The sequence below is a fragment of the Ipomoea nil genome, unplaced genomic scaffold, assembly GCF_001879475.1.
Source record: "Ipomoea nil cultivar Tokyo-kokei standard unplaced genomic scaffold, Asagao_1.1 scaffold0813, whole genome shotgun sequence".
Lineage (NCBI taxonomy): Eukaryota > Viridiplantae > Streptophyta > Magnoliopsida > Solanales > Convolvulaceae > Ipomoea > Ipomoea nil.
In genome coordinates, this window is record NW_017617241.1 from 1,589,881 (window position 1) to 1,607,401 (window position 17,521).

At 33.7% G+C, this 17,521-nt stretch overlaps 3 protein-coding genes across 7 annotated transcripts; all 3 read left to right on the top strand.

Moving 5' to 3' along the window:
• Positions 1–872: 872 nt before the first annotated feature.
• Positions 873–3,930, top strand: LOC109178089 (ubiquitin-conjugating enzyme E2 5B-like). Its single transcript, XM_019327609.1, has 5 exons — positions 873–952; positions 1,876–1,972; positions 2,365–2,492; positions 3,252–3,356; positions 3,532–3,930. Exons 2-5 carry the CDS (start codon positions 1,903–1,905, stop codon positions 3,673–3,675), a joined length of 447 nt encoding a protein of 148 aa, XP_019183154.1. The 5' UTR covers positions 873–952; positions 1,876–1,902; the 3' UTR covers positions 3,676–3,930.
• A 4,285-nt stretch (positions 3,931–8,215) lies between these two features.
• LOC109178065 (phosphatidylinositol/phosphatidylcholine transfer protein SFH13-like) lies at positions 8,216–12,815 on the top strand. 5 transcript variants are annotated; one of them, XM_019327566.1, is made up of 16 exons: positions 8,227–8,284; positions 8,372–8,523; positions 8,940–9,038; positions 9,131–9,428; positions 9,513–9,612; positions 9,693–9,959; positions 10,136–10,213; positions 10,333–10,437; positions 10,557–10,606; positions 10,695–10,794; positions 10,897–10,995; positions 11,123–11,236; positions 11,356–11,515; positions 11,682–12,070; positions 12,151–12,225; positions 12,331–12,815. In XM_019327566.1, the coding sequence occupies exons 3-16, from the start codon at positions 9,032–9,034 to the stop codon at positions 12,349–12,351; spliced, it is 1,863 nt and encodes a 620-aa protein (XP_019183111.1). In that variant the 5' UTR covers positions 8,227–8,284; positions 8,372–8,523; positions 8,940–9,031; the 3' UTR covers positions 12,352–12,815. The 5 variants fall into 5 exon arrangements, with proteins under 5 accessions (XP_019183110.1, XP_019183112.1, XP_019183113.1 ...); XM_019327565.1 differs by having other exon boundaries at positions 8,216–8,523; XM_019327567.1 differs by having other exon boundaries at positions 8,216–8,523; positions 8,971–9,038.
• A 953-nt stretch (positions 12,816–13,768) lies between these two features.
• LOC109178088 (GPI-anchored protein LLG1-like) lies at positions 13,769–14,821 on the top strand. The gene is made up of 3 exons (XM_019327608.1): positions 13,769–14,023; positions 14,216–14,257; positions 14,457–14,821. The coding sequence occupies exons 1-3, from the start codon at positions 13,939–13,941 to the stop codon at positions 14,801–14,803; spliced, it is 474 nt and encodes a 157-aa protein (XP_019183153.1). The 5' UTR covers positions 13,769–13,938; the 3' UTR covers positions 14,804–14,821.
• The last annotated feature ends 2,700 nt before the right edge of the window (positions 14,822–17,521 follow it).

Genomic DNA, 17,521 nt, shown 5'->3' on the forward strand with positions numbered 1-17,521 from the left:
TGTGTTGACCCTTTTTTTTTCTTTTCTTTTCTTTTCTTTTGTATGTGTATTCTTTGGACAAAAATCATAATTGAAGAGAGAAATGCCCTTCAATTCAACGAATTTTTAACGATTTTGTTGATAGAGAACTAAAATTGGTCATGTTGCAATAATACTAAAACTAAAAGATGATGTTTTGATATTAAAAAAAAAAAATGACTAAAAGTGGACTGCCACCTATAAATCTATGACCAAAAATAGAATTAACTCGAAATTCTATTTTTTGTTCTGGATTTATAGGTGACAGTCCATTTTTAGTTTTTTTTTTTTTTTTTCAAAACACCATCCTTTGGTTCTAGTATTATTGTGGCATGATCATTTTTTATCTTCTATCAACAACACAATTTAAATACCGTTAAAATACAAGGGCATTTCGATCTTCAATTATGATTAAAAAAAGCATATAAAATATAACGGGTCAACATACTTTGTATTAAAAAATCAAAATGTTATTGTATTTAACGAAATTTCAACAATTGTGTCGATAGATGATCAAAATTGGTCATGTCACAAATCACAATAATATTATAACAAAAAAAATTATTTTGATAAAAAGGACTAAAACTAGATTACCACCTACAAATCTAAGACAAAAAATGGAATTAACTTTGAATAACTTAACAAAATTGATTTGATTTAATAACTAGAAGATTATAAGTTTGAACAAATGAATGATGGATAATTTAGGATGATTTAGCATTGTGTTATTTGTTGGTTAGGTTTAAAAAGAAATGATTAATAATTTAAATTTTCAGAATTAAAAATTAAAAATAATTAGAGTATGAAGAATCACACACGTGCAGGGCACGGAATTAAATTTCCCACCGCCAACACGACATGCGGTGACTCTGCCTCAGTATAAAGTTCCCATCTTCATCAAAATTCTTGTTTTCGGCATCCCGCTCCCGCAGAGGTTCGTAAACTGGTGTTAGACTCGAGCACCTAGGGTTCATCCATGGCGTTTGTTTTGTTGTTTGCTTCCTTTTTTTTTTTAATTACTTTCGCGACTTGTTTTGGTGTTTGTAGTGATTTGTTTTGAAATTTCCATAGCTTTGATACGGCAGATCATTTTCAGTGATGAAAAAGCTGGAACCTTTGTTGTCTGCGTCTCTTTTGCTTTGGATTATCTTGATTATCTGTGCTTGCGAATTGCGATGCATGCGTGATAACGCGTATGCCTATCCTTCGTAACTTGTACTGGAAGGGTTTAACTTCGTCTTCCAAATTTTAAGCCTTAAGGATAGGTTTGAGTAATTTAGGAGACTTCTATGTTCTGTTCCGTTCACATTGTTATGGTTTACCTTTACTTTTCTGATTTTGATTTTCACTTAATGCTTGTATAGAGTATGTAGTAGAACTTCATGTTTCAGGCTTTTGCAGTGCTAGGTCATGGGTTATAACATGTACATTGGCAGGAAACGGTGAATGTTGAACCTCAAGCATTGTATTAGCTTCTATTCATGCAGTTGTATGTGTGTTTATATGTATTCTGATTCTAAATGAAGCTGATAGTACTGTAATTGCTAGTTCTGGGATTTCCCTAGAAAGTTGATCATTGTGAAAAACAACTCTTCAGGATTTGATTGGAGTAAGCCAACTACTTGGTAATAAATCATAGCCTCAAAGTGTTCGTTTTGGGGGTTGGCTATTAATTAAGGGGTAGGATGGATTTATGTATGTAGTATGTGTTACATTCACTGAGAGGTTTTCTGACTTTTCTAGTCTCTGCTGGTCAACATGTTGGCATGATCCTTAGTAGGTGCATAAACCTAGCTTGTCCAGGAATTGTGCACTTTTCGTCTTGTATTGACTCATTTTCATTTCTCTTCATTAAAGACTATTCTTGGTGCCTCACTACCTGCTATGGCTACAAAGAGGATTCAGAAGGAACTAAAAGAGTTGGAAAAGGATCCACCTGCTTCTTGCAGTGCTGGTTTGTTTTCTTATCCTCTGTGTTGTCAATTATTTTTAGCACATTATTGTTTATATGCTTCACTGTTTTAATTTGATTATGATATTTTATATTTTCTCCATTGGGATTGTTTATTCAGGGATCATTACTTGCAATGTAGGTTAATACTGTAGTCCGCATGTTTAAAACTAGCTCCTATATCTTGTGTTGGACTATTTTATGGTTTATGATGTTGAAATGTCTTGTATAGATTTGACAAAGTTATAGTTACCAAAATAAATTGTCATTCTTCCATTAGCTTATCGTCCCCTTTAGTTACCATATTCATTTGCTGGAAAGTTTGGGTTTGATGTATTGGTTTGGTGATTTTAAGTCATTTCTTTGATTTTCTAACTGTGAGTGGCTTCTTTCAGGACCTGTTGGCTCAGATATGTTCCATTGGCAAGCCACTATTATGGGCCCAGCTGACAGTCCATTTGCTGGGGGGGTGTTTGTTGTTACTATTCACTTTCCACCGGATTATCCCTTCAAGCCTCCTAAGGTAGTTGGAATATTTTATGAATTATTATCTAAAATTCAGTGCATTCCAATATCCTTGGGAATCACTAGTATATTTCATAACCTTGTTTTCCCGTACTGCATGGAGGGAATAGTGAATTCCATTGAAGGAAGAATCCAAGTATATTTAGTGTTACGGGGCAATCTAAATCCCATAGAATGGATGTAGCAAACACAGGAAAAGAATTAGCACTCAGAATCATTGATTCCCTTTCCTATGTGATAACTGGTTACTAAATTGAGCTTAGTAACTATTACTCTTTAGAAAATTCACCTTCTATGAGATTTCTTTTTTGTTATGATGTGCTTTCCTGGATCAGTTACTTTATGGAATTGTCTTTCTAATATAATGTGCTTTGCCTTTAATATTTTGTTTTGTTGTCTACTTCTCATTCTGTTCTCCTATCCTTTTGTGCACATGATAGCTGTGTTAGGCTCCATGGCTTTTGGCTTTCCACGCTCTTAAGTGAAATAGATTAAAGAGGAGCAATCATGATTGTATGCCTTTGGGCAACTGTATGTTTTTTCGCTGTTCTGGATTCGAGTGGATTGAAACAGTCAGCAACAATATTAGTACGCACACCTTTGGTGGTATTAATCTTGTTGTATACTTGCATAATTGTATGAAATAGGCAAACCATATTGAGCACAGTTGTGTGATTTTTGTTGTGTTCATTTGTGCAGCACTTGAGATTTTGTTAACCTTAATAGACAAACCGTATTGACCATATTTCTTTTGCAGGTCTCCTTCAAGACCAAAGTCTACCATCCTAACATCAATAGCAATGGTAGCATCTGTCTTGACATCCTGAGAGAGCAATGGAGCCCTGCCCTTACAATATCCAAGGTGATTATCATTGACATGGCATTGTAGAAATGAAACCAGTTAATTTTTATTTTAGTGCCTCCATATCTATTATTTGTTCTGTCCATTTGTCTTTTACAAGTTATCAAGCATCTTTGCCTTTATTTTGACTTTGAATATAGTAACAATCTAATGCATGCTGTATACGGATGTGTAGGTGCTGCTGTCCATCTGCTCCCTCCTGACTGATCCAAACCCAGACGATCCGTTAGTGCCTGAGATCGCCCATACATACAAGAACGATAAAGCCAAGTATGAAGCTACCGCTCGAGCCTGGACCCAGAAATACGCAATGGGTTAAGCTCCTATATATTCAGTAACATCAGCTGCTCTGCTAGCTAGCTACTTAGTTCCCCGTAGCTATTAATAATTAGAATTACAGAACATCCCAACATTAGCAGCTAGCTCTCCTAATGTTTTCCATTTTGTTTTGACAAGTGGCCAAGAATCTGCTCCCCGGCCCTCTGAATACTATTCAATTCCCTACCTAGTATATCGAAATCAAAATGGATGTCATACATGTTTTATCCAATGCAGTTTTTGTTTTCTGACTCTACTACCACTCTCCCTTGGTAATTTCTTCTTCTCAGATTCAAATGCTTGCTTCTTGAACTCACTATAAAACAATGCATTATTATATTGGACCACAGCAGTGAGGCATTGTTGTTGGGATCTTCAATATAATGTTACTATCACTATATGATTTTGTATGTATATATATTTTGAACAAGTGAACAGTGATGCATAGATCATATTGGGATCTTGGCACGTGGAAATGGAAGCAATTTCAGAAGATAGAGAGATGGTCCCTGGCTTGCAAGCTGGGATGTGGTAATAATAAGGGCATGATTGAATATGCATCCACCCCAATTTAATTCAAGGCGACAGAAAGAACTTCCTCCTTCTTGAAACGTCATTTTACACCACCTCTCTCCCCTCCTTTGGCAGCTTCTTCTTGTCCAAGTATTATTCCATCCTTCTCATTCTGTTGGGTTTTAATTTTACTGCACTAATTATTACTCCATTCCATTATATTTCCATTGAGGAAAGGATGGATTTCTTGGAATGAGAGCTGTGTCTGTTGCAGTTAGTTTTGGACGAAGCAACTAACTTATATTTATTATCATATATTGTACTCTCAGATCAGATGAGTTTCAAACCCACCAACAATAATTTCTTTTACTCGCCTATGTTCAGAATCTATCACTCAAGAACTAACTGAGCTGCTTGGCCGGATATGGTGAAGAGTGATGACAAGAAAATTAAATTTAATGGTGATGGGGTGCAAAATAAAGATGAAAAAGATAGTTACTTTAATCATTCTTGTAATGAATGGTAGAATTTAGATGCATATATAGGTAGAAAGAATTGAAGGAGTGATAGTGACAAGAAGGTGAGAGGGAGGGATCCCTTGGGATAGTGTTGCATGTGAAGTCTCTCTCCGCGCTCTTAATTGTGGTTCCAGGTTGACAGCGATCTCTCTCTCTCACATTTTCATCGTATAGTACGTACACGTACGTTGTTAAGTTGTAAAGTAGGGTCGCCTTCTCTCCTTGTTCCATAACGTTTTGCCTCCCCACTCCCCATGTCGGACCCTTCTGCCATCCTCACATGCCTCTCAGCAGATACATTTTTTATTTTTTTTTTATCCAACACCCAACCCCCTGCAAAATATTCACTTTTTCCCCACTTTCTGCCACTATTTCTTTTAACTTCTTTGGGGCTACATCACACATCTCCATTTATTTGATTCAACCAAATCTAGCTGCTATCTTTCAAGATTTCTTCATATATATGCCCCAAATTAAAATAGATTTCTCTGTCCGATGACTCTTATACATAAAAAGGGTGTTTGTTAAATAATTATTAGTTGATTGGGTTAGTGAATTTGATCAGTTGATAGTATTGATTTATTGTAGAAAAAGGTTTGGTAAATTAGCCGGCTGATTATACACAAAAAGACTTTCTCAAAAAGATAATCGAAAAAGCTGTTATATATATATATATATATATATATATATATATATATATATATATAAAATTGATTCTTCCATGTATCTTTTGGTTTCTCTTTTGCATTCTTAGATATTTTCATACTTTCGAGTAATGATAATTCAAATTCTTTATAATTACGTGATTTCACTTGTTATGTTATATCTTAACTCTTAAGTCTTGTGCTCAAAATTATCATATGGTGTATGTTCATTCTGTATACAATTTGTTGGTGGTCATCCTTCCACTACCAACATTCTTAAAAGTTATTAAAACACTATTGGGGTGAGGATAAAAATTTTTAAATGGGCAATAGGGAAAAGATTGGGGACCAAAGGGAAGATAATGGGAACAAAAATAAATTTGTCCTTTTGATCCTTTGATTTTATAATATGTCCAAAATTTGTACACAATATATTAGCATTTAACGAAATTAGGGATTGAATCACAAATGTCCAAACAAATTTTTATTGGTTAATAAATTTAAAATAAATGAGGCTAAAATTGTTAAACCTGATTTTTTTTTTTTTAGGTTCATTATGGCGTGATTAGTTACATTCTAATACGGAGTAATTGTTATCGCAACAAAAACAGATTTAACTCAACTACTATGAATTTTGAGTCGTTTAAACAAGTTGTAAACTCTAAGTATGGTTTGATTAAAATTCGAATGAATTAGTCTCACACATCTAAATACAGATATTTGTATGCTATTAAAAAAATTATATAGACTATCTATTGGTATTCTTAATTTGATGAAATAGATAATTATGAACAACTTAAGATAGTTTATGTCTTTTTGGTCATTTGTCAACTAAGGTATAATATAAGCTTCACCTTAAACACATTAAAGTATCGGCGGAAGATTTCATCGTAAATGAAAGATAATTGTGCACTATTTTTTTTTTCTTTTTTTTTTAAAGTTTGGCATATTTCATATTGTGTCATGGGGAGACAGCACTTGAATTTGTGGTGGGGCCATTAGGTGTTAGATATTGGTGCATATATCACACTAACGTCAAATCTGCTACATGTTTCTGACTTTTGCTTTCCACCCATTCTACATTACAAATTTGTAGCTTCATTTTAAATTATTTTATTATTTATATTTGATTGTTGTTAAACAGTAGTTATTAGGAGTATCATATCATGTTTAGGTCAGTTCATGATTAGGATAATGTTAGATCGTTTCGTACGTTAGCATACAATTTGACTAATACGGAGTATTTATTTATATTCTTGTAAATGGAGTATTCTAACTGATACTTTGTAGTGACAAATAATATATTGTTTAGATATTATATTTGCATGTAATCGGATGATTGGTTGAAAATGACAGGATTTAACGTGTGTGTATGTATAATGAGTTTATGATATTTTTTTTTTATGTGTTTAAAATTTTAAATGGTCTTAATTTGTAAATAAGAGTGATATAATAATGTGTGTGGTACAATGAGGGGACTATAAAATTAAATACACGGTGATTGAAAATTTTGAGTAAATATGGTTGGACAATTCTGATCAGATGTAATATAAGATAGTACAATTAATAATATTGTCATAGATAAGAGAGGTAATGAGTTATTTATATTGGATCGATCTAAATAATATGTTTGTGTCGTGATAACAGTTTGTAAGTGGGTTGATATGATGTGTATTCTTTAATTGGTCAATGTGTGAGTTATGTGGCGCGGTAGTGTTTTCAAATGGTTATGGCCGCAATCTAATTTAGTAGCGTGACAAGTATAAATATATTAGACTTATTCTTACGAGATAGTTAATGGTATTTGTAGTATGGAATATGGATTGATACAAAAATGGGAATATATAAGCATGATGTGATATCTCACATTCCTGGAAAGAAGCTGCCCAAACTACCAACTAACCTGTACCTAAATTCCTGCTAAACAAACTACCAAACCCAACATTAAATGATGTTTCTGCTTCCCCATACGAATTACCCAACAAAATTTCAGATAATTATTACCCAATCATTTTTTTAGATCAATTGATCTTCTCCTTTAAAAAAGTAAATATTATTCTGAAATTTGAATCTATGACTTCTTATTTAAGAGAGATCATAAAGTCACGATATAAGAGTCTAATAAGTATGCTAATTAAATAATATCAACGAGGAAATATTCTTGGAGTGATTTTTTTTCGCAATATATTTATTTATTTTTAAAAATAGGAAAGTAAATATATATTAATTTAATAACAAAAAGTTACGGCGGCAACTGTAGAAAGGGAATAAAGTGAAAGTTGAAAATTTATGGGGAAGAGTTAAACATACAGAGGGCATAGTAGGAAGTCAAAATAGAGAATGGCATACTTTTGTACTTTTTGCTGTCATTTACAGTTTTTACGTATTATGGCACCACACAGTCAAACCACATCGTTACATTTTCCTATTTACATAGATGAAATGTTAATATTACGACATAAATTTAAGAAAGGAATATAATATAATATTACTCTAAATTTGAATAATTGTAGTTAAAAAAAATATAACAAAACTATAATATCGTACACAATATATTATCTGATTTATCGTATATTTGTAATCTCAAAATATGATAATATGATAGTTTTAATCTATTCGTATTAATTAAATAAATGCGCATTAATAAATGAACATATTTGTGAGTTGCGTATTTCTAAAGCTCAAAGAGTATTAGTACGACTATGAATAGGATTCCAAAAACATTCCGGGCTCTAGGATAATTCTATAAAATTGGGGGTGCGAGTTCAAATTTCCGAAACAAAGCAAAACTGTCGACACGTAGCGTCAGAGCGGGTCGACAAGTGAGCAAAGAAGGAAATAAAGAGGCGCTGGAAGATTCAGAAATTTGGTTGAGTGCGGGGGAGAAAGGAAAAGGCAGAAAGAAAAAGAAAAATTAAAGTTTTAATTTTATCAGGTTTTGTTTTTGATAATTATTATTATATAGTAAAGATAAAAGCTCTGAGATTAAGATCTTTCTTTTTTTTCCATTCCTCATTCCCAGCTAAACCCAGAATTTTCTCGAGGAAAATAAGGAACTACTCTACAAAGTTGTGATTTTTATTGTTTCCTATAAAGCTGCGAATAATTTGGTTCCAGAAGATCATCGGAGTAGCCGACATCCTTGTGATTTAGCTCACTTCTTTTGAGGTTTTGGTAAGCTTGTATTTTCATCATGCCAGCGTATAGATATAGATGTTTACAGGGGCACAATGTTTAAAGCTTGCTCTTTTTTGTTCATTTTTGATATTGGGTATGGAGGTGAAGTGAGATCTGCGGGTGTAAGTGAATTTTACTGGCATTCTTAAAACTAATTGAATTTTAATACGATGAGCTTTGATGTTCTGTGAATGTAATTGTTTGATGATTTGAATGCTTGGGTTTTGCCTTTTTTATTGTGTATTTTTATGTTTTTTTTTTTAAATTTATTTATTGAGATTGATTCCTAGCTGAACAAATAGAGTGGGGGTGGATTAGTCAGCTTTGGCAAGTTTTGGGAATGGCACAGGAAACATTTTCATGGATTACCCACTTGGATATGATGTTTATACTTGATTTTGATCTGTGTACAGGGGGTATTAATGAAGTTCTGTAATATTGGAGCAATCTGAACTCTAAAGCTTGATTCTTTTCTTCTGTGTTTGTTCTTCTGCTCTTGGATAAGATGTCAGGTATAAGCTACCATTTTAAGTTCTTTTTATGTGGCTAATTTATGACTGGTTAAGAAAGTGTGAGCTCATGTGTGTGTTTATGCTTGGGGTAGAGGGACTGGAATTTTATGACGAAACAAGAGAGCGAAAATCGGATGTTGAGAATTCAGAAGATGAGAGGCGGCGATCTGGAATTGGAGCATTGAAGAAAAAGGCAATAAATGCTTCCAGCAAGTTAACTCGTTCACTCAAGAAGAGAGGAAAACGGAAAATAGATTACAGGGTTCCTTCAGTTTCCATAGAGGATGTTCGGGATGCGAAAGAAGAGAGTGCTGTAAATGAATTGCGTCAAAAGCTTCTTGACCGAGATTTACTGCCAGCCAGACATGATGACTATCACACACTCTTGAGGTTCGAGAGTAGTTTGGTTGTTTTATGTGCTGTTCCAGGATGCCTGTGATTTAATGCAAGGCTATTCAAATGCTTTTTGTGCAGATTCTTGAAAGCCAGAGATTTCAGCATTGACAAAACCATTCACATGTGGGAGGAAATGCTTAACTGGAGGAAGGAGTTTGGAACGGACGCAATATTGGATGTATGTATCTCTTGGAATGTGGTTTGCTAAAATCATATGCACCAGAATTTTAATTGTTCAAATTACCTTCTTTCCGACAGGATTTTGACTTCCATGAGCTTGAAGAAGTATTGCAATACTACCCTCAAGGGTATCATGGTGTTGACAGGGAGGGCAGACCCTTATATATTGAAAGGCTTGGGCAAGCTCACCCGAGCAAACTAGTGCGGATAACCACAATAGAACGGTACCTGAAATATCATGTCCAAGAGTTCGAGAGGGCCATACAAGAAAAGTTCCCCGCCTGCTCTATTGCAGCGAAGAAAAGGATCTCCTCAACAACTACAATATTGGATGTGCAAGGCTTGGTATGTTGAGTTTTCTCCCTTTTGAAAGATAATTTTACTTTGTTATATACTGTAGCTTGTCCATTATCTTCTCTGAACGAGACCTTCATTTGCTAGAGTTAATTCCGTAATTTTAACACTATGAAATCAATTATTGATAGCTCAATTGGCATAAAAAACTATTCTTCATTGTGCAGGGAATGAAGAACTTCACAAAGACAGCTGCTAGTCTTTTGGCAGCTGTGACAAAGATTGACAACAATTATTATCCCGAGGTATTATTACGTCTTGAATAATAATTGCAAGTGCATTATTACTATTTTTATTGCCAAACATTACCTGCAGAAGTAGCTTGATTGATTTCCCGATCTTTATTTTACCATATAAACTGCAGACCCTGCATCAAATGTTTATCGTTAATGCTGGATCTGGCTTCAAAAAGATGCTTTGGCCTGCTGCACAGAAGTTCCTGGATGCAAAGACCATTGGTAAAATCCAGGTAGAGGCTAAGTTTGCCATTTACTTAATTTCACTTTGTGTAGTTTTCAAATAACTATATTTTGTGTTTTCATTTGGTGAATTTTCAACTATATTTTGTGTTCAAATTATCATGTGTAGGTCTTGGAATCTAAATCCTTGGGCAAATTGCTTGAATTTATTGACCCAAGGTTGGTTTATTTTCTGTGCTCTGGATCTGTGGTATCACATACGGACAATAGAGTCATCTCATATCTGGATTTCTTCTGTTTTCTTCAGTCAATTGCCCGACTTCTTGGGTGGGTCTTGTACTTGCCCCATTGAGGGAGGCTGTCTAAGGTCTAACAAGGGTCCCTGGAGTGATCCAGATATAATGAAGGTGCCTACATTAGATATAAACGCGTTCTTCAATCACTTTTTGTGTCATAATAATAACTATATTTGTGATGGGAGTTTGATTACAATTTTCCTCTACTTTTAGCTTGTAAATAATGCGGAGGCAACATTGGTGAGACAGGTAACTAGAGTACGTAGTAACCAACAGAACATTGATTCCTATTTTCAGATCTGCCCACTGAAGGTAATCCTTTCCTCTACTTTTCGCTTGTTTATTATGCATAAGCCTTGTGCCTCATTGTACACTTTCGAGTTTCGAGTTTGAAACCATTTGAGTTCTTTCAGTGTGATATGGTACTTTATTTGTTTAGGGGAGAATCAGCGATAAATCAAGAATTGAATCCTTTTCGGACATTGATGATCCCTATGCTCTGTGTGAACAAAGTAGCAGCACGTGTTCAAGGCTTGCCCCTGTTCTTGAAGAAGTGAGTGTCGTAATCGAATATTCCTAATTAGCGAGAGGAAATAACTTATATAAGTGTGCAATTCTGATTATTCATATATGTATTTGTTCATTTGCGTTGCGAATCTCTGGTTCATGTAGGCAAGGGCATTGAACTCAACTCCTTATTATAGTTGTGATGATGGCTTAAGCCCGAGTGATAGAGAAATTGGCAGTGAGCAAGTATTACAGCATTATCGAGCTCACTCATCTGGAAGGAATGATATGGATTCATATGCTGATGGAGTACCAAATTCTCAAGGTATTTGTTTCAATAGCCGTTATCTTCGAAAGAGCTACTTTATACATTAATTCTTCTTCTTCCCTAGCCAACTCGTTCTAGTGAAAGTGTGAAATGTGAATTCCAACAACCAACCGAGCTAATATAATGGGTTTCGTCTTTGCATTGATAATAATATGGGTACTAGGTGCTGTTTTGGTTCATTGGTTAGATGACATCCAAGAAAAGCTCGTGAGCAGATGTTTCGGCTATTTGACAAGAAGAGTGATATCTTCGACACTCAAACTGTTTGCGACTATCCGGACTCTCCCTTTTGAGTCGTGGCGGAGACAGACAGACGTTTACCCTTCTAGTGCATTGGAAGAGAAGCACGATTCTCATTTACCTAGTAATAATGAAGCTGCGAGTGAAGAAGACCATTTCCATCCATGTATCGAACGCCTTCAGAGGCTTGAACAATTAATCGAAGAGCTAAACAAGAAGCCTACCGAGATGCCATTGGAGAAGGAGCAAATGCTGCATCAATCCTTGGACAGGATCAAGTCCGTAGAATATGATCTAGAAAAAACAAAGAGGGTAAGCTAGCATTCGTTCTCAATGAACATGATTTATTGTTTTTAATGTTATAGACCATTTGGTAATCATATATTCCACAGGTACTACACACAACGGCAATGAAGCAGCTCGAAATTACAGAGTTGCTGGAGAATTTACGAGAATCCAGCATTCGAGTATGTGAACTTTCCCAAATTCAGATTTACTGCTCTCATTATTGATTAGATTGAATAGATTGACATGATTAGCTACCTGAGTGTCTTTTTCATTTTTACTTTCAGCGACGGAGGTTTTTGTGTTGAGTTTTTATAGTTGAGACTCGAGGTTTCTAACAGAGACGAGTGTTACTGCTAACCCTGCGATAATATGGTTGTTTGGCTCGTGCACACTGGACACACTTCAAAAATTACAGACCTTCGACAGGAAGAGTTTTCAACAGACGAGAAAGAGTATTACTGCTAACCATACAGCAACAAACAAGGATGTTGGGCACATGCACACTGGACAGACATTGCAATGTTGCCAGGAAGAGCTCTCCCCCATATCTTTGTTCCTCCCTTTAAACTTATCTACAATTCTCTTGTACAAAACCTGCAGTGATAGGATATGATAGCTCCCCAGGATATTCCTCATGCAGGTTTGAGACTGTCAAAGTTGTAATGCTCCGTTTTCTTCTTGTTTACAATGATGCATACTAAACTGTTTTAAGCTTAGATTATGTATTTACGTAGCATTATAAAAATAAGCTAGAAATTTCATCTTTTTATCTTTATTATTTTAGTTAAATGACATCATTTACTTTTCCCATTAAAACCTTTTTGACATTTTTTCACCTCTTATTTAATTTTGGGAAAAAAAATATTTTATTTTTCAATGCTTTATTGAGACCACTTAAATTGTTACAAAATGAGTTTGAGGTTATTTATACTTATTCCACTCCTCAACGGACTGTGAAGATTTACTTGATCACATAATTATGATTATACTTTTAAAATCCTCCTTAAAATTCTATACAATAATATGATCAAGTTGTATATTGTTTTATAAGATTTTATAAATTTTTATACTTGAAATGTTAAATTTAATATGTAAACAAACTTATTTAAATATAAAACTATTTAAATTGTATGAAAATGTCTTTTTTAATCTTTTTATATTTATCAATTTATAAAAAAGTTAATTTTACCAAACAGACAAACAATTTTAAGTATAATCTAACTTAACAATTCTTCAGTTTTATAGCCATAGTATGCACATCTTTCTGGTTATAAGACTGAAACCCGAATGTGCAACTCAATTAGTTGGCCACAGGAATGATGTTTGGGAACAAATACGGTCACACTCAATTGAGTTACCATAAATTTACATCCGGAAGGTGTGGGGGAATGTACAACATTGGACAATGTAACTAACTTCCTGTTGGAACCTGATGGTTTTCATTAAACTTTGTGAAACTGAAAAGAAAAGTACTGCTATGGCCGCAAATTAAACAAACATTGATCAAAGTATCCTGGAACAAGATTTAGTTTGTTTAAATAAAAATAATCAAATGGTAATAAATAAGAAGAATCTTGATTTTTGTAAGACAAATGAATGGAGAAGCGCAGAAACCTGTTTTGTTTTCTACATTTTTTCATTTGCACTTTGCCTTTCTCCTCTGATCTCTTCATTTTCTTTGTAAACACAATTCTGACGCTTCAATTCTCTGATAATATGTGCTCAAGTCATATTATCAGAATCTAGATCGAGATCTGTCTTCAACTCTTGATAAAAAAAGAATATAATATACACAATCCCACAATTATTACTATATCCATACATGATTCACATCTACATACATGCCTTGTGTATAATGTATTTAATCCCGCTTATTAACCAGATGAGCAGAAATGGGGTGGCTGCAGAATTGTGATTATTCTGCTGTTATTCTACTTTCATTTCTCTCTCTATTTACAGGCCATTGTTATGCTTCAGGTATGCGTGTCTTAGCAGAATCTAAGGTTTGGTCATTCTGTTGTTTCCTTTTTTGGAAAATTCTATGTGGGGTTTGGATAAAGCTTTTTTCTTTGATCTGCTAATTAGTTTCCTTTTTATCCATTACGGTTTTTGGTTTCTCTTTTCATCTTTCTGGGTAGCTTTAATGATATGATGTTCTTTTTTCTGCAGACTTTTTTTCCATTGGGAGAACCCTCCTTCAAAGCAAGAAACGTAATTTCTTTCTTCCACCATACATACATTCTCCTTCAAGAGGCCGAGAGGGTGACCAATCACGAGTTTGATTTTTTTCAACGTCCTCTTGGTCGTACCCATCGCGCACACAATCTTTTTAAGGCGATTTATCTTTTTATGTGTGATTTAATTTGTCTCTTTTTTATTTATGAAACTGAAAATACTATTTGGTTTTCAGCTTGCCCAGTAAACTTTGAGGTTCAGAATTATACAATTATCACGAGCGAATGCAAAGGACCAGAATACCCTCCGAAGATATGCTGCAATGCGTTTTTAAGGTTCTCTTGTCCGTACGCTGACGTCATCAACGACAGGACGTCGGATTGCGCCGACACCATGTTCGCTTACATCAACCTTTACGGCAAGTACCCGCCGGGAATTTTCGCCAGCGAGTGCAAAGGAGATAAGAACGGCATATCATGCAAGGACGTGCCGTCGGGCGTTAGCGGCGGCGCTCTTGCCCCGTCTCCGCCGTCTCTGCTGCTTGCACCACCATTTCTAGTGCTGTTTTTGTGCTTCGTCTAGATGCCTGAATTTTTTTTTTTTTTTTTATTTTTTAGTTTTTCAGAAATTTCTCTAATTTTTTCTAGGCAGTTGATATATCTTATAGGATTATACAATAGAGTTGTAATTTAAGTATTTTATACCTATAGTCCTATAGAATTTAATTTTTAAATTCAGCTGTATATATATTTATATTTTGTGTATAATCGAATTATGCGCTATTATATTAGTCTTAATCCATTCGTAATCTGACACGAAATGCTAGGGAAGACAAGCATGATTGAGTAATTGGACATTGTTTGGTGCACAACCGGTTTATTATTTTAGCATACACGATCATAATCACTATTATAATTTAGAGCATGAAATGTTGGGTAATACTAACCTTATAATCTTAGTATACAAATGACTATAATGAGCTAAACCAACTTAGGTTATTTATAATTAATCGACTTAAACTAATAAGATCAATATATAATGCTTTAATTAAAAAATAAATTTAAAATTTTGTAGGTACGAAGTCAATAGCCTGATTATATTATTTTTTTAAAGAAAAGTGATAAAATTATTGAATAGTAATATATTAGTAATTGCATGCATCTTAGTTTTCCAAGGGAAATGAGATCACAACCACAATTCCCCTGGTTCACACAACCATTTTCTATGCAGAAATTAAGAGTTAATTCTATTTTTTGTCCTAGATTTATAAGTGGCAGTCCATTTGAAATTTTTTTATATTAAAATATTCACTTTTAGTCTTAGTATTATTGTGACATGTCCATTTTTGGTCCTTTATCAACAAAATATTTTAAATATCGTTAAATATAAAGACATTTCAGTCTTCAATTATGAATTTTTTCAAAAAAAATAAACATAAAAAATATAGCGTTTCAGCCTACTTTGATTTAAAAAATTAAAATGTCTTTGTATTTAACGATATTTCAACGATTTTGTTGAAAGATGGCTAAAAATGATCATGCCATAATAATACTATGACTAAATGAGGATGTTCTAATAAAAAAAAAAAGGACTAAAATGGACTATCACTTATGATAAAAATAAAATTAACTCCAAAACTTAATTATGAAACATTTCTATGTTAAAAATTATGTGTGGACCCCATGCACTTCAATCTTTTATTTATTGTTTGATGTTATAATCCATTTCATAATCAAATTTCAATCTAACTCATTATCAAAGAGTTATCCCTACACTACCATTCTATATTCACAATACTTTCTTTATCTCATATCTAATATATACTAAAAATAGCCCAAGAAAGTTATACCTATAATGGGTATAAAAAATAACCGTCAAATTATTAAATCAAATGAATAATTCAGATTGTTCAACTTTTAATTTTTCTTTGACATTTCTTCAGTTATCCTTAATTATATGATTATCCCTTAACTTTTCCATTAAGTATTATCCTCTCCGTTAATTTCTTAATTCACTGTTAACATTGCCTAAAAGTCCTTATAGAATTCTAATATTAAAGTCTTTAACAGAACTCTAACTCACAAATCCTTATAGAATTATAACTACATCATTAGTCTAATTCTAATAATAAAGTCTAATCTAGAATTATAACTACACAATTAGTCTAATTCTAATATTAAAGTATAATATAGAATTATAACTACACCATTAGTCTAATTCTAATATATAACTACATCATTAGTCTAATTCTAATATATAATTACACCATTAGTCTAATTCTAATATTAAAGTCTGATCTAGCCTGGGCAGCTCTACTGGTCATAGGGGTGAAGTTTGGGAATAATGACCATGGTCGAGTCTCACCAGCGGCAGTGTGGGAGCAACCTCTCAAAGTGAGAGGGGCTCATTGTACGCATTAAGCAAAGGTCTAGCCTCTATGGTTCGGTTGAGTTACTATGATTTCTATGGTTTGGTTGAGCTACCATGATTTACATCATCTCTGATGCTCTGGGCCGGGGTGTGGGGGGCCCTTAGGGCTACACCATTAGTTTAATTCTAATATTAAAGTATTAATTAATAGAACTCTAACCCACAAATCCATTAGTCTATATATTAAGTCATTGCCCACCAGGACTATGTGGTCTAATGGTATCCGGGTTGGACTTCCATTTAGAAGGTTGTAAGTTCGAGCCTCAGTGGAGGCGTTATTAGCTCTCTGTGTTTCAGTAGGTTGAGAAAGTATATGAACAGATACTACAATGTAATAGAGCTAGTAGCATTCAAAAAAAAAAAAGTCATTGCCCATTGGTTAGAAGTGCAAACCTAATTTATTATGCAACACAACATCAACGGTGAATTTTGTGTTGAGATTTAGTCTGATCAGACACAATATCAACGGGATTAACGGGAAATTATGCAGGTATGTTTCTATAATATTAAAATAGGTAATTCTAAGTTTACAAATGCAACATAATATAGTCAAAATTGATTATAAGTGTCAATAAAATAATTGTACAGGTATGTTTCAGTCTCCCTTATGTCCCGCATTTGGTTTCAAGCATACCCATACAATTATTTTATTGACAATTATAATCAATCTTGACTATATATATTATCTTGCCTTTGTAAATTTAGAATTATCTATTTAAATATACAAATTCAATATTCAATTATCTATGCATGAACAACTTTAAAATAATCATGCCTTATACTTATTTGAAATAAAAAACATTGAGCATTATCCCAATCGTGCGATGCCGTAAAAAACACTAGTGTTTTAATAAATATCCTTTTCTATTT

Coding starts and splice junctions, on each gene's coding strand:
- LOC109178089 (XM_019327609.1), top strand. CDS start 1,903: ATGGCTACAAAGAGGATTCAGAAGGAACTAAAAGAGTTGGAAAAGGAT. Junction 2,493..3,251: donor ATCCCTTCAAGCCTCCTAAG/GTAGTTGGAATA, acceptor TTTCTTTTGCAG/GTCTCCTTCAAGACCAAAGT. Junction 3,357..3,531: donor CTGCCCTTACAATATCCAAG/GTGATTATCATT, acceptor ACGGATGTGTAG/GTGCTGCTGTCCATCTGCTC.
- LOC109178065 (XM_019327564.1), top strand. CDS start 9,118: ATGCTTGGGGTAGAGGGACTGGAATTTTATGACGAAACAAGAGAGCGA. Junction 11,237..11,355: donor TTGCCCCTGTTCTTGAAGAA/GTGAGTGTCGTA, acceptor TGGTTCATGTAG/GCAAGGGCATTGAACTCAAC. Junction 11,516..11,681: donor TGGAGTACCAAATTCTCAAG/GTATTTGTTTCA, acceptor TATGGGTACTAG/GTGCTGTTTTGGTTCATTGG.
- LOC109178088 (XM_019327608.1), top strand. CDS start 13,939: ATGGGGTGGCTGCAGAATTGTGATTATTCTGCTGTTATTCTACTTTCA. Junction 14,024..14,215: donor AGGCCATTGTTATGCTTCAG/GTATGCGTGTCT, acceptor TTTTTTCTGCAG/ACTTTTTTTCCATTGGGAGA. Junction 14,258..14,456: donor CCTCCTTCAAAGCAAGAAAC/GTAATTTCTTTC, acceptor TTTGGTTTTCAG/CTTGCCCAGTAAACTTTGAG.